Source organism: Sinocyclocheilus anshuiensis, unplaced genomic scaffold, assembly GCF_001515605.1.
Source record: "Sinocyclocheilus anshuiensis isolate Anshui unplaced genomic scaffold, SAMN03320099.WGS_v1.1 scaffold729, whole genome shotgun sequence".
Classification (NCBI taxonomy): domain Eukaryota; kingdom Metazoa; phylum Chordata; class Actinopteri; order Cypriniformes; family Cyprinidae; genus Sinocyclocheilus; species Sinocyclocheilus anshuiensis.
Genome location: NW_015536561.1, coordinates 525,361 through 542,301, shown reverse-complemented (window position 1 = coordinate 542,301; position 16,941 = coordinate 525,361). Strand labels below are relative to the sequence as shown.

General features: G+C 37.8%; 1 protein-coding gene across 1 annotated transcript in view; it reads right to left on the bottom strand.

Moving 5' to 3' along the window:
• Positions 1 to 8,337: 8,337 nt before the first annotated feature.
• LOC107701581 (NT-3 growth factor receptor-like) overlaps positions 8,338 to 16,941 on the bottom strand; it is a 194,979-nt gene continuing 186,375 nt past the window's right edge. Inside the window, exons 16-17 of the mRNA XM_016503633.1 lie at positions 13,355 to 13,513; positions 8,338 to 8,883 (exon numbers count right to left, since the gene is read on the bottom strand). Coding sequence (XP_016359119.1) covers positions 8,698 to 8,883; positions 13,355 to 13,513 — 345 coding nt within the window. The 3' untranslated portion in view covers positions 8,338 to 8,697. The remainder of the gene's footprint in view (positions 8,884 to 13,354; positions 13,514 to 16,941) is intronic.

Below are 16,941 nucleotides of genomic sequence, written 5' to 3'. Positions count from 1 at the left end.
TCCGATCTGAAATAAATGAACTTTTCCACGACATTCTAATTTATTGAGATGCACCTGTATTTTTTGATCAAATAATTGCAGACTTGGTGAGCATAAAAATTGTTTGTCAAAAACATTGTATGTGTTTATAAAAAATATATATATTTTGAAAAATATTTAAAACTTAAAAAAATCACACAAAGACAAGTGTATTTTTTCTTTTTATTTATAGAATAAGTCTACATAAATCATCATAGGATACATAGTCAGTTACAGCTGTTTTTAGTTTATAGATGAATCAGTAAACGGAACACAGGTGGATTAACGATGAGTTACAAATAGAGGAACTGTGAGATTTTTTTTACACCTCGTTCCTTCATCATTCTAACGAGGGTTCGGACACGTTGACAGAAATACTCAAGAGAAATCGTAAAGTCAGCACTTCAGCTAGGACTTCTCAGATGGAAAATACATTACTGTGGATGCCAGAGGGTGTCACAAAGTTATTATTTTTCAAACCGTACACAGCTCAATGGCAATGAAAACAACAAACTATCTGCACTCGTCATACATAAATATTCAGACATTTGAACTCAACATCGCCCGACTGCTGTTCTCGCGTTAGCCCAAATGCAAAAGACCACATATACTGTATAAACAGATGCGTACAGATGTGTAGCTTAAATGTCTCTCACAGTTTAATATTGCAACAGATTCTTCCCACACACAATTCACAGGAAGAGAAATATATTATGTTGACAGATGGGTACAAAGAATGATATTGACACACACAGACATTGCTATTGTTTAATATTAGTTTCTTTTAACATGGTTTTACGAATCTCTTATCCTTGTTTATGGTATATACTGCTTATATGACATCAAAACCAAAGGCGTCAATGAACAAAGTGTCCATTTAAAATAAAAATGTGGAAAACTAAGGTTGTTGACATGGATTTGAGGCCGCTGCAATACAGCCTCCTGGTAATATATTTCTCTTCCGCCAATATGGGTTACTGGAAACACAGAGTCCAATCATGATTAGGATTCTATCTCCTCTCCCTGCATTCCAGATCCCTGTCCAGTCTTTCTGCTAGAGCTCAGGCACCATGACAATAAGACATCTACTTTTCAAGTGCACATCCACTACCTGGAGGGCCAGGATGTTTGAGAGATGAAAAGATGGACAAAACAATACATGGTGAGCCATAATGTTTGGATGAGAATCCTGTTGCCTGCAGACTTTAATATAGCTGATGTTGGCTTTTAAAACAAGGTTGGAGATGTCAGTTCCTGCTGTGACTTTCGCAGCTTCGATTGGATTTAGCACTGCGAGAGTGGGACAACATTTCCTATGCTTCTACTGCAGTGTTTGTCTGTATATGGCATATCCATTCCAGAACTACACAATTTCCCTGCTCATTTTTCCTTGATTCACAAATAATAAAGCTAAGGGGTCAGATGGCATGATAGAACAGAATTTAAATGTGTGCATATACTTCTAATGTGATTCCTAACATAGTACCTCGTATGACTTTAAATACCAAATAGACTATCTATCTATGGCTTTCATCACAAGATTGACATTAAGCAAAGATGGATGTTCGATCTGAAACAGAAAATTATTTAAAAGACCCCATTTTACAAAAAAAAAGAATCTCATCTAAATTGTCATTCTTTAATCAAGTCTTTAATGTTTGAGAAAAAACTGTTTGCGAGAAAATCGCCTTTAAAGTTGTCCAAATGAAGTTCTTAGCAATGCATATTACTAATCAAAAATTAAGTTTTAATATATTTACAGTAGGACATTTACAAAATATCTCCATGGAGCATGATCTTTACTTAATATCCTAATGATTTTTGGCATAAAAGAAAAATCAATAATTTTGACCCATACAATGTATTTTTGGCTATTGCTACAAATATACCCAAGCGACTTAAGACTGGTTTTGGGGTCCAGGGTCACATATGTACTATGTTTGTTTACCATTTATTTAACATGTATGCAAGCCTACTTTTGTGAATATAGCTCTCCTTATTACCAAGTCTTCAACATACTGTACAAAAAAAAAAGGTGGCTGATAAAATGGTCCTTTTCTTAAAGCATCTCTAAAAACATCCGTGTTGAATAGCATGCTAGATGATTGTAGCACCGCTGCAGCTCATAAAGCATATGTCCTACATTGCTTCCAATGTGACCTTAGGCCAATTAATTATTTCTGACCTTCTTTTCTCTTGCTGTCATTCACCCATCAAACACTCTCTGAAAGCAATGGCCTAAAATGTGAGTCTCAAGGGTTTGCATGTAGTAATAAATAACTGTTTGCATGATCGTATTAGCATTACTTGCACCAGTAAAAGAACACAAGGAGACACTGACATATTTCACCACCTTCCTGTTTACGTTTTGTCCTGATCTCATGAAATGCATTAACAAGTCTATGTATTAAATGTGCTAAACGTTTTGTGAACAATAACGTCAGCTCTATCGTGATAGGTTGCATAGAAACTGAAAGGCCAGATGTTGCACTATAACAGTGACTCAAACATGCTCTTGTTCGCTGTAGTAAGAGGCTAGTTTGCAGTAGTCTGATTTAAACGTATGGTGTTGTGGGTGGCAGCGCTAGTGCAGACGAGCTGTGATCTGAAATGTCATCCAAGCTCTGAGGCAAACGTAGGCAGCATGGAGTGAGTCACAAACTCACCACCCCACTCCATCCATCCTTCTCACAATGTTATTTTTAGCTGGGTTGTTGTATGGGTTGGTCCCTGCTAGCACCCTCTTAGCACTGCAGGGGTGTTCTTCTGTTAGCCATGCCGCTAATGAAGACATTTAAAGCGGATTCTCAGCAGTTGGTCCTCGAGTCAGAGAGCTCTGAGTCTCTCTCACAGTCAGTTGCCTCTGAAACTTCAGATCATTGGTGGATTGTGGGAATGAGTTAAAGGCAATGTTTTAAACAGTGCCTTTAGAATTACACTCATGCGGTAAATAATAACTCCTAAGGTGGTTTGCTGGTCTTACCTGCTCCAGCTGATCAGAGAACCGGCCTGGTTTAAGCTGATGTTTTGTTCAAGGTTGAAACAGCATCTCGGCAAGGCAGCTAAGACTATTTTTTTCCCAGCAGCAAAACCCTTATACACAAGCATACTGCAACAAAGCTATTTGAAAATGCTTCTGCTAGAAAGAAAAAGTGACTTATTGGCTCCTTATTGAGTTGAGAACTGGCAGTTTATTTTACAAACTTGGCCGACAAAAGGGTTGACGACTAATCATCATGCTGTTTAGATATTGAGCTTTGACCAACAAGGTTACCGTCATTATCTGGCACAAGTGAAAAGAAACAATTACATGTGAAATAATAAGTCAGAACTACCTTGTAGTAATCACCTTGGTAAAACAACTTTCTCCCACAGCTGACCAGAGAGTGGAACAAGGTTGAATAATACATTTGAGATAGATCTCAAAGGAGCTCACTCCCCTTTTGTTCTGATTGACACACATTCTTCTGTGGAACAATGGGCCGTAGTCTCTATTAAGAAATAAAACAGTTCCGTTGAAAAAGACTTGAAAGAGACTTAAGATGTTCACCTGGGTCCTTTTGTGTATCTTTTGCTTGCTGGCGGACTGGTAAACTCAGAGAACACTAGGATAGATCGCCATTTGTTCAACACTTCCGTTCCAAAAGCGATAACATCCCCTCCCACATGGACCTCCCTCGGATCAGTGTGTATGTGCTGGCTCATGCTTCCTACTTTCATTTTCAAACGAAGAAAGAGGGGGCCGAGATACCTTTGCAATAGAAGATCCAAGATGCTTCTTGCATCCCAATGAGAGCCGTCAGCACGCTCACAGCAGCAAGGTTAATCTAGATGTCAAAGTCTGCTGACAGTGCAGGAGATTGCACTGGGGTGACATCCCCATCTGAAGTCTTAATGCCGCAGTCAATTTTAACCTCCCTTTTAAAGAAAACCAGAGTTGCATTTGGCCAGGCTTTCCGAGTTAAATGCACAACTGTCCTTGAAAGCGGGTTCAGCTTTTCCCACAGCTCAGGAGATCTGCCGGCCTAAACTATAGATCACTTTAGGTTCTAAGTAACAAGGTTCACATGCTTGTCCATGTGCCCAGAGTATACAGCAATTGCAGCGTGAGCTGAGTCAGGCTCTGAAAATGCAGCTGGCCCTTTCTCAGGGATATCGCTGCTTCAGATGTATAAAAGCATCACTATTGTTATTCATATCATCAGCAGAGCGTGCCATGACTTGACCACAAGTTTGAACTGCTTCTTTCCAGAGTACATTAAGAGTACTTAAGCGGCAATGCACTGGAGGTAGATAAAGACTTGTTCTGGTAGTCTTATTTGTAATTTAAGAGTGGGGTTTCAAATCAGATAAGGATCTTTAATTAAATGTTTTGAAGGCAATGAAAATGAGTTTTATTCTGCGGGCAAAAAAGGATTGCATGTTTTATGCAAGCCACAGTGACAGCTGAAGATCTGCAGCGACAACAAATTGGGATAACCGATTCAATCAGTAAGATATTCAGCGTGACTGCATCTCTTGGAGATTATTGCTCCAGGTGGCCACATCAAGTGTCGGGGTGCTAAATGAGTTCTAAATGCTGGTTGGCTAATTTTATGGGGTTGTTACTGGTTTCTAAAGAAGCTACGCTTGGATTAGTATTGCCTCTGAGTGCTCAAAACGGAATATATCAAAGGCAGGAATTTGGGTAAAAAAGTTAACACATGATGTGTTAAAACCTTTTGACTGCATCTGATTTTAGCAACATTTTAGCAGGTGATTTGCCAATTATAGTTGTTCTTCTTCACTGCGCCCCAGTAAGGCAGTCTTGCATGCATTAAATGCTTTTGTAAATCAAGCCTACAGGAGGTAGGATAAATGGATGAGGAGAAGGCTGATCTGAGATCAGCAGCGAAGCGTGACAGTGCCGAGGTTTCTGCAGCCTTTCTGCAGGGTTATGAAGTGCTGAAAGAGAGCTCATTCCAGACGCAATGTTCCAGCTTCCTGCCTCGCTTCTTCTCTTCATGATTAAGGTCTTAAACCTCTAATCAATCGCCCTGCGCCTGTTCGCTGCCATGGTGGCGGTAAGCGAGAGAGGGAGATTCTGCTTGCCTCACAGCTCTGAATGCTTAACTCAACTCTGTTAGCCTGCCAACAGACAGCGCTGTGGCACTTCTATCCACTCTTTTAGCGTGTGACCTTCACTGATTCATCTCTCCTACCCCTCGCTTTCTTGCACACACCGACACAACCACACACACCTCTCTTCTCTGCCTCAGGGGGATTACCGAAGGACTGACCATCATATTTAAGGGATATCTAAAAGCCCGGGCCAAAAACTCATTTCATTGGTAATTTCCACCCATTTCTGCAAGGTGAAGTCATTAGAGTCACGGCAACCCCTGGAGCTGCCATACCGTCACCCTGCTGTCACACTCTCTCTCGTCTGATCCCCCTCTCCAAACCAGCTGTGGCTCATACACTTGTGTCCTTTCATTACAGAAACTACTAATTTGGTTCGCGCCTGTTCTCCGACAGCTTCAGGGGATAACGATACAGTCACCCTGCAGCTAACGCCACCCCACTTCTCTTCGCCATGTTAGTATAATCCACCTTTCACAGGTCATTGAGCAACGATCGGTCTCACCGAGTAAACCGCAGAGAAATGTTTGACTCTTTCAACCCTGTTAGGCACAGTTATGTACCCAATGACTCAAATAATCTTCAGTAATCGCCTCATGTAAATGCCTCAACCGATTCACAACAGTGAGACACAACCTTTAGTCCTCTTCAGGAAACAGGTAGGAACTAAATGCAGCTTTATTTGTTACAAACATAAACATGGTGAGAAGCAATATATGAGGGTATAAAGCTTGTTTCACAAGCTGAACAGTGTTGGCCAGTCATAAAACAAGCGCCCAGAAAATGTTCTAATGATTAAATTAATATAAAATCGCTAAGAAATGCAACTAGCGCTAATAATAGTGTTTAGTTTTTGAGTAAACCAGTATTTTATTAGGATAAATCTGAGTGGGCAAGACGGTGTTTTTTTTTTTTTTTTCAGAAAATTGCCCACATTGAAAAAGGGGTTGAACAAAGACCAAAGAAATAATAGCCTGTTCATGTTAACATATAATTTTCATATTCTGAAATCGTCCCCACATGCATTCTCCAAGTCTTGTCTCTCTACAGGAAAGCAGGGAATTGGCGTCATTGCCAAAAGTGACATTTTGTCTGTTTCCTTCCAATTAGAACCTAATTCAGCGTGAATACTCACTGTGTACTACAAATGACATGTAAAATCTGAAATGCCACATCAATGAGCGAGTTGCAGAAATTATATTTAGTAAAGAGGATTGTGCTTAAAATCAAGTCTCGAATTGGGGGCTCGTCTAGGACGCAGGTGCACCTGTTTACTTAATAAACCTCAAGCAAGCATTTGGGTACCCATACCAGAGTAAATCTCCTCTGTTACTTTTTTTGCACGAAAGCTTGTCCAAAATTATAAAGTCAGTAAATATCTGCAGCAGGGCCCCACAGACGACGGAAATATCGAAATGAGAAGCATCTTATCACACGTAAGCACATCGCTGGCGGTGTTATTGAAAGACTTTTGCAATTTCCCCCTTGTCATAGACGTGGAGAGAATTATCTGGCCACTGTGGGAAGCAGAAAGAAACAACACAACAAGATCAACAAATGTTTAAGTCACTACCTCTGTGCCAGGAACTTTTCCTGATGTGAAGGGTGAGATTATGGTTAAGCGCAAATGTGTTCTCTCGAATTGTGATGGGCAGGTTGTCTCGAACAGCAATTTAAGTCATGGTTCCTGATAGAGAGCTGGGAAAAGCAGGAGTTTTTTGACAGTTTTCACTTTGGTTTGGTTGGGATAAAGTTGTGAGTGTCAAAGTGAGCACTCGGAAACACACAAACTACATATTAATGTTACGCTGTTAATATATTTTAGGGTTAAGCAAAATTCTGGATGAATTTTTGAAAATGTTACGGATTTTATGCTCAAGAATAGTTTGCATACATCTGCTGCCAAAGCTGAACTAAAGTTTACTTGGCTGATTTACTCCACATGCAATGATTACAGATTTATCATCAGGCAAACACTGAGCCACAGATCACCTTGAATGAAAAGCATGAACCAGCAAAACTGTGAACAAGAGAACACATTACAATAAAATCCAAATGTCACTTCAGAATAAATGAAGAATGTTCCAAAGAAGCCCTTTAGTCTTAGGAAAGCTCCATTTTGAATACACAATTAAGTTACCGCATTATTGTGTTTACGGTCTTCTATTGTAAAACACTGGGGAGAAAATAATATTTATTACCTGACAAAATCCAAAACATTGTTATGGACTCTCTTCTATTATATTTTGATGACTCTATTAGTGGCTACAATATTTACTAGAGGAAAGGAGTAAAGAAAGAGTTGCCGAACTCGGAAAGGACAGTGTTTCTTATGGAATTTAGCACATATGTTTAAAAAAAAAAAAAGTTTGCACATGCAAGTTCTTAAAGATAGCCTAACCATCTCTCTTTTATTACTCAAACTATGGGAAAGGATGCTATAATATGTTTGCAAAGAAGCATAATCACAATTCATAAATGCAATGAGGGTTAATGAATGGAATATGAGTATTTTCTGGGCAAGATCTTGCTTGAGAAATGAATCTACCTTTTCTATTACATTAATTTCAGAAGCAAATGGTCTCTGGAATACAAGGAGCGAGGCTATGTCTCATGATTTTCCCTTTTGGTTGCATCCAAACCGAACAAAGTGGGAAATGAGAAAAAAAAAAGTTAATTTAGAAATATCAACTTACATTCTATGGACATGTGGAAAAAAAAAACATTAAAATATTCTCAAAATATGTATAGAATTCACTCACCATAACAGCACGCCAAGGAACTAAAATCATCTAATCGGGAAATGAAATAAGTTAACATATTGTCACTTGTGACACATAAATTTACATTATTTACATTCCTTGTTTTTTTTTCTAAATAAACTCCTTTGTATTGATTAGTGGTTTCTTCAAATTAATCCGTTCACTAAAAAGCGCCTCAGAATATTTAAAAGCCCTGTTGGATACTGCCTGTAGAGTCAAAGAGAAGATCCGGCCAATCAGAGTCAGCAGTAAGGCTTTTTTTGAAAAAGTCTTTGCCAATCATCTGACATGGCAACGGTAAGCAGTCATATCCGAAAGGCGATATACCCTTAGCAAGAAACATGGCATACATCCACACTCAGAGAAAGAAAAATAAATAAAAATATATATATTTATAAAATGAAAAACATGTAACCACTGGGAGAATTGTCAAGCAGTCAGGAAAAAAAAAGAGTTTTTCTCCGTACTTTAGGGGGAATTTTCCATTATTCCTTTTTTAGAGTTTGAAAGTAGGCTGTTCTTACCAAAACGAAAAGAAAAAAAGAAATAGAGAAAGGAGACTCCTCTTCTTGCAGAACAGTACATCTTTATATGCAGGTAAACAAAATGTGAAAGTGCTTTTTAAAGACTGTTATCCAGTGTATCGAAAGGAGTAGCAGGCACTTAAGTCCATCCCCATGTTGCAGGTGTCTGACAGTGGCGCAGTAAGGTACGTGTTGTTTAGGGTAAATCCCAGATTGTTCGTTCCTCCGATGGATAGACGCAGACAGACATCCACACATATTCCCAACAAACACTAGCCAAGGATATCCAGGTAGACAGGTGTGGCTTTGCCCAAGGTATAAAGAATTTTCTGGATGTCTTTGATGTTCAACCTCTGCTGCGGTTCCCTCTGCCAGCATCCCAGCATAATGTCGTATACTTCCTTGGGACAAATCCGTGGCCTCTCCAGCACGCGTCCTTGTGTGATGCATTCGATTACCTGTGAATACGGGGAGGAAGGAGAATGCAATTACTGGATAAATATTCTATTGCAGGGGTCTTTTCCAGGCCAAGGTCTCCTCTTACATACTTTATAAACATGTGTGTTGAATTTTAAGCCTGGCCTATAGGTATTTATATACTTTTTTTTATTAAAGTTATAAAAAAATATCATTAATGTATACAGTAAAATAGGCTACATGTAAGAGGGACAATAAAGCATTTAGCTGAACTTCATCTTAAATTAAAGGTAACTTTTTTTTTCTCAAAATTATTCTAAGATTTGAACCAAACTAACCATTTTACTGATTTCAAAATATTCAAACATATAAATAAACTACACAGAAAATACTTTGGTGTAGGATTTACTAACAATTTTCAGATATTTCAGAGATTGCTAGTTAAATTCACAAGTACTAAAGAATTGGCAAGTTCCACACTGAGCGCCAGAAACACAAACTATCTATAATGCTTACAAGAAAACATCTTAAAATATAAATATAAGTACATTTAAGTATCAAGCCACATTTGAAAATTTATGTGATTATTGTTTTTGCTTAAAACCCACTATAAACCATCATCGAGTGCTTGTAATAACTTCCGATTGTGATCTATAGTTGATTTTGATTCTATAATAGGCAGACATGCACTCTTTGTAGGCTATGTTTAATAACGCCACACAGCTTATTGTCATAAACATCCTTTATTTTTATAAAATTACCATGAGCTGCATACAAAACACATACAGAAAATATATCGTCATAATCATGTTTATTTTTTCGAAACAGCGCCACCACTCTCAACTTTTTGTGCAATAGCAGCTGCTCTGGGCACGGGATCTAAGCTCAAATCTGATTGGACGGCCCGTTTCATCGTGGAGCGACGGGGGAAAAAATCGACACACAGGACGAAAATTTTCTCAAAAAAAATGGTAATCTTTATTTTTATTTATTTTTATTTACTACTATTCGTTTTATTGGCTACTGTTTTTACAATGTACTGTTTAAATGTTTGTGGTCAGTAAGATTTTTTTTTATATAGGCCTGGTTTCACAGACAGGGCTTAGACTAAGCCAGGATTAGGCCATAGTTCAATTACAAGAAATGTTTCTTGAGGACCAAATCAGCATATTAGAATGATTTCTGAAGGAAATCTGATGGACTATGGATTATGGGTACTGCAATTCTTCTCTGAGATTTCTGATTTTTCTTTTTTTTTATCATCTTGAAATCACAAGACAAAGTCGTGAAAAGTACTATCAAAATTAAGAGGTTCCTTTCTAAATTCTGTTTACACACCACAAGTATTTTTTTCTTGAAATATCTGATGCAGCTTTGCTCCAAACTGTAACACGAGTACTCTCTTGTATTTTATGCTGCAGTCAGATGCTGTGAGAGGACCTGCTGACAGTCTGAAGAACTGATTTTTTTTTTTGTACAAGATACTTATTTTCTCATTTAACATTTTTCTGTTTCTGTAGAGAAACCATCTACAGCCTGTATGTTATGATACGCAAAATGGGACCATCTCATGAAACTTTTGAAGACATTTGCCTCTGTGCATGGCTTCGTATCGACTTTTAGAAGAGACAGATGATTGTTCGTGATCTCTCGGGTTCCCCTCGCTGACTCCAGCTAGTGGCTGTCTGTGTTCTATTGACTGAAAGTTTGATTTAGTTTCTTCCACTGGCAGATATGACACCATATGTTCTGATGCAATACAGTAGCCACCGTCCCTTTGGCAACAGAATATGAAACAGTGCATGTGATTGGTATTCAGTGCATAATACAAAAACACATCATTCTTGCATAAATTGCACAGCACCTATAGATTATGGTTCACTGAGTTGATATTGATAATCTCTGTGTGAAGTAGTGCTCAAACCAGCTGCGACTTGAAGCTTCAAGAGAAGCGCTGTGGCTTTTTTCACTTTTCACAGCTTGGGAAGCTGAAGTGGGGAATGGAGTATTTGTGGCAGATCCAGCTGTGTTTGGTCAGCAGAGAAAAACAGAACACACTTTCTCACACAGACTCTCTACTTTGTATTTCTGGTGTCTGTTCTCTTCTGATTCTTGTTTAGAAATGTGAATAAAATAAAATATATTTTTTTAGCAACTTTGTACTAGTAACTATTATATAACTATCATAGAATAGGATTATTCATTTAGGACTATTATGAGTGTTTGCATTTGTCCAGCTTATACAGTAATTGCCATCTTTCACAACGATGATTCTTATTAGATTATCATTACTGTAATGTCTATTATAATTGTATTTCTCCAACTCATAATTGCCTTTATTCCCAATGACGATTCTTATTAGATAATCATTAGTGTAATTATATGATAATATAAATATAAGAACATTTAACAATGTAATAACTATTATTTATCAATTTTCATTGTTATATAACTATCATAGAATAGGATTATTCATTTAGGACTATTATGAGTGTTTGCATTTGTCCAGCTTATACAGTAATTGCCATCTTTCACAACGATGATTCTTATTAGATTATCATTACTGTAATTACATCATTTTATATATATATATATATATATATATTAATATTTAAAATATGTAATAACTATTATTTATCAATTTTCATTGTAAAGTATATATATATATATATATATATATATATATATATATAGCCTTCATTTTCATGTGAAACATTAAATCTTTTTTTTTTTGGGAGTGAAATAAGGTTTCACAAGATTCACCCATAAACTTGTCTTATTATAACAATCTACAGTCACTCACAATATAATTGTTCAGTATTTTCTGCACATGGGAATATTTGGTTGCAATATTTTGTTTTGAAGACATAAATAACGGCAGAAAGCCCAGTTCAGTAACAGTAGCAGACACAATGTTATAAGGCCCTTATCAAACCATAACATTTAGTTCAATAGTGGTAATTATTAGGTTTTTGTGAAAAGGTAAATAATAATCTTTGCTATTCAGACACATGGAAGAGTTTGGGAGCAACATCTCTATGTGTACGTGACTGTTTGGAGTTCATCCAAACCTTAGTTGTGAAATGTTACATGGTGAACAGTAGCCGAAAATTAAGCAGCGATGTTCCTCATTAACGTGTCACAAAAGGGAATGTGTGTGTGATGAATATGCCAGCAACATGACATTTCAATGTGTAGTTCCTGTTTATTTCATAGAAGGAAGTCATGTTCGAGATGAGCTTGAGTTACGGTCAATACCTGTCAAATGACTCACTATAACAGCCCAGTGATTGTTTACTTTCGCCTCGTTTGTCATCCTGCCTGAAGACTTCATTTATTTTGACCCTGGTTACATACAATCACCAGAAGCTACACTAAAATTAGCATTGAATGTGTCTCATATTGCTACATAATTGTCAGGATTGTGGGAGTCACAATCCAGATCCAGTTTTTATCCAGTACAGACATTCCATCTCCATTACACTTTGTATTGTTATCTCACATGGGTCTCTACTCCTTGCTTTCACCTATACAGCAGTCATACAGTGGTGGTGGTTTACTAATAATGCTTGATCAAAGTAGGGTTGTGACAGTGAGGAAATTTTCCGACCGGTTAATCGATGTGTGACAACACCGGTATTACCGGTATCACCGTTGGGGTGGGGGGGGAAGGTGGGGGGTTGTTATTTCGTTTGAGTTTCCCTCTTTTCTTCGCTTTCAAATGGTGTGCCGTCAAAAAGTGCCGTGAGCATTTTACTTTCACTTTCAAATTAGCAGCAATTGAATTGCCTCAATTCGGTGTCAAGCAATTGTTCATTTGAGTTTTCCCTCTTTTCCTTCGATTTCTTGGCTTTCAAATAGCTTGAAAAAGCATTGTGCGCGTTTTACTTTCAGTTTCAGATTAGCGGCAATTCTGCTTTGATTCAATTCAAGCAACAACAACGTCAAACTCTGAACTTTTATTAACAAAACAAATAAAAATACGCCATATATGCCTAATAAAATAACAAATTACTTAGGCTACACAAAGTTTAAATAGGTATATAAAACTGAAAATCAGCAAACACTGTGGAACCATATAAATAAGAAACGAATGTTTAAAAAAAACTTCCAGTCAATAGGCTTTTCAAAATCTAAAATATTGCCAAACAGGCGCCTTTGCATTTCCTTTCTAAACAATCTTCTGCCATCGTCTTGTCTTTCTCACCTCGCTCTTGTCAGTCAGCTCGACTCTCCTCACAAGATAAATAAAATCGTTCGCGCATGGTTCGGCACGCTGCATTGAGCATTTAGTTTTTAAAAGTGTCTGTCCTCTAACTGAACTAGGCTAAATGATTTGTTACTATAAAAAAAATCAAAACGACAGTGGGGGGCGGTAGGCAAATTACATAACCGGTGTTGTGGCTTAACACTGGTATAACCGAAAACACCGTCTATCGCAGCAAGCCTAGACCAAAGCTAGCCAAATTCATGATGGCTTTTTCTTTATGGAAACTGTAAAAATGAATGTACCTCATTATTTGCCAGCTGAAACCATGGCTGCTTGCCGTAGGTGAAGATCTCCCAGAGGATGACGCCGAAGCTCCACACGTCACTCTCCGTCGTGAACTTCCTGTACATGATGCTTTCTGGTGGCATCCAGCGAATGGGCAGCATTGTGTGTCCTCCCACCTGTCAGGGCACCAAATCATGATTATATAGTGACCTTCACAAACTCACAGAACTCAATATTACCAAAGGCAAGCCACACTCCATGTAAAAATAAAAAGATAAAATCCTTATTATTTGTATGTATATATGGAGAAAAAATAATTAAAAGTCCACATTCTATGATTTCCTTAATTTTCATAGCATTAAGTAATTTCTCAAGGCTCTGTCACACTAAGGACGGTAACTATAACAATAATTAGAACATTTTAAAAATGGTTCTAATTCTATGAGAACAGTGATGTCCACATCACAACTATAACACAGAGGGCTCGATCATACACCCGGTGCAATGCGGCGCCAGGCGCAACGCAAGTGTTTTTTGCTAGTTTCAGCCAGACGCAGTTGTCATTTTCACGTCCTGTGCCACGTTGTTTAAATAGTTAATGCATTTGCGCCCATTTGTGCACTCATGTTGGCGCGTTGCTATTTTGAGGCAACTGAAATATAGCAGTAGTTTTTTTGTTATTTAAAGAGCGCGTTAGTATAGGCGGGTCCACAGCGCACGTACACTCTGCTTATTACACACATAGGGATGCGCAGCAGCACACAAACATGCCAAATATTAAAAATTAAAGGATTGCCATGTAAAAGATTATTATTGTGTAGGCTACATAAATATAAAAATGCCTACATGTCATAATGGATAGTTATTGCATGTATCAGAATTAGACTCGCACACGAGCAGATCTGTTTCCTCTCTGGAGACTAATTTTGTCTTTGCGCTTGCAAATGTGTAAATAGCAAATCCACCATGGCACGAGCACAACTGGCTCTTAAAGGGAATGGGAGATGAGACTCTGATTGGTTTATTGCACATTATGCCCAAAACACACCCATTACTCATTAAGAGAATAGTGACAACCCTCTTAGACCATGCGCCGGGCGCACCGACCGTTTTTCCCATCGTTAAACTAGCAAAAGTGGATTTGGACATGCCCTAAGTGCACCTGCGCCGTGCGCTTTAGACCATGCGCTTAGATCTTTAAAATAGGGCCCAGAGAAATTATATTATTGGAATTTTCAGAACGTTTCTATTTTTCAGCTGATGAAAAAAAAGACAACCAATCAAATTGCATCTGACTTTAAAGAGCTTAAAGGGATAGTTCACCCCAAAATGAAAATTCTGTCATTAATTACTCACCCTCATGTCGTTCCAAACCCGTAAGACCTTCATTCATCTTCAGAACACATATTAAGATATTTTTTATGAAATCCAAGAGCTCTCTGACCCTCCATAGACAACAAGGTAACTACCACAGTCAAGGCACAGAAACGTAGTATGAACATCGTTAAAATGGTCCATGTGACATCAGTGGTTCAACCGTAATTTTACAAAGCTACGAGAATACTTTTTGTGCGCAAAGAAAACAAATATAATGACTTTATTCAACAATTCTTCTCTAACCCCGAGTTACCATCTACCACCATTATAGAGAGTAACATGACGCATGCACGTGATGCTGCTGACGCACCTTGTTTACGAGCAGAGGAAAGCACGCGCATGCGTTGTGTTACTCGATAATGGTGGTAGATGGTAACTCAGGGGAGAAGAATTGTTGAACAAAGTTGTTATTTTTGTTTTTTTGCGCACAAAAAGTATTATCATAGCTTCATAAAATTATGGTTGAACCACTGATGTCACATGGACTATTTTGTTAATGTTCTTGGTACCTTTGAGGGCCTTGACTGTGGTAGTTCCGTTGCTGTCTATGGAGGGTCAGAAAGCTCTCCGATTTCATCAAAAATATCTTAATTTGTGTTCCAAAGATGAGCAAAGGTCTTACGGGTTTGGAACGACATGAGGGTGAGTAATTAATGACAGAATTTTAATTTGGGGTGAATTATCCCTTTAAGCATTTAAGTCAAGACACCCAAGGTGAATAAGGTAAAAAATATATATATAATAAAAAAAAATGTATTATAACTTAGATTTTATTCTATAATTGTTTAAATTATGATCTGCAAAATATATATATATATATATATATATATATTCTACTGCGTTTCATTAAATATTTATATATGCAAATATATACGCAAATAAGTCATTATCTAATTACATATGCAATCATTTGCATACACTTCCAAAAGATATTTATTTATTTATTATTATTTTTTTTATTTTTCATATTAGAGTCAAAAGTTTTATACAAAGATGATTCTGGATTTGATCACTGTAGCTATCTGTATAGTTATCGTTTTTGGTGTGAAAGGGCCTTTAATCCTAATTTCTGCTGGTAAATAGATCTTCCCTTTTTGCTATGAAAAATAACCAATATGATTTACAAGATTTGTCGAGCGGAAATCTGAGAAACCAGGAAAGACAGGGAAAAGGAAAACAAATATATCCATTAAAGGTTTTTGAAAGCTCCAAATCATCAAAGGCCATAAATAAAGTCTCCCTCCAGGCCTTCCCTATGTAAAGCGAGATATTAATCGATTAAAACAACGAGACATTAATCATCTTTGCTCTGGGCCGGCACCGGACTGGATTGGTTTAAAATCTATTTCCTCTTTGTGTCTGCTGGGTTGTGTTAATTACAGCCGTGCCATGACAACTAAGGGTGACGTTTCAATGGCGGCCGCGTGGTTATTGCGGCTTTCAACTCGTAAGTGGCCACTGCGTATTAATTACAAGGCTCATTAGTGGTTTGCTCACATGGGGGTCAGGCTATCGACTGCGCACAGGAATACAAAGCAGCCTGCGGTATACTGTACGTCCTCAGACTGCCTATTTTTGCTTTGTAAGATATGTATTGTACTTTTATTTTTATCAGAAATGAATTTAGCTAGAAAATAGTAGAGCATTAGCAAAAGAAAAACAACTCTAAATGAGATTATGGTAAAATGTTCATTAGCTCACATCCCACAATGCTTTGGCAAGAGTATATCCTTGGCAACAGGACGTGTCTCTAAGCGCAGAGCACGGTGACAATTGAAGAATTAGGAAAATGCGACTGTTTAGATGTCTGACAATGAAAAATCACTGTTTATCAAATAAACAACAAAAAAATAACTCTCGGGTTGTGTATATGCACGCATTCAAATGTGCAAACTGCAAATGACTCGGAATAATGAGTGCAAAAATATAAGCGTCACGATTAGCAAACTATAAAGGCATTGAGATGTACTATAATTAAAGGTCTGGGAGTTTTTTTTTCTGCTGTAATGTCTTTAATGCAGGGAACGATAAGGCTGTATAAGGCTGTGTATGTTAATCAGCTACGCTTCTGTGATTCTCATTCGCAGCCAGTTCCTCACAGAGGAGGAAGCTGTCCCACAGGCTCCAGTGATGTGTGGCAAATATCTCTCCCCTCGCTGGCTCGCTCTTTCCCTCCTGCCTCTGCCCTTTAGGAGGTGTAAGCAATATGCCAGTCCTGCTGCGGTCA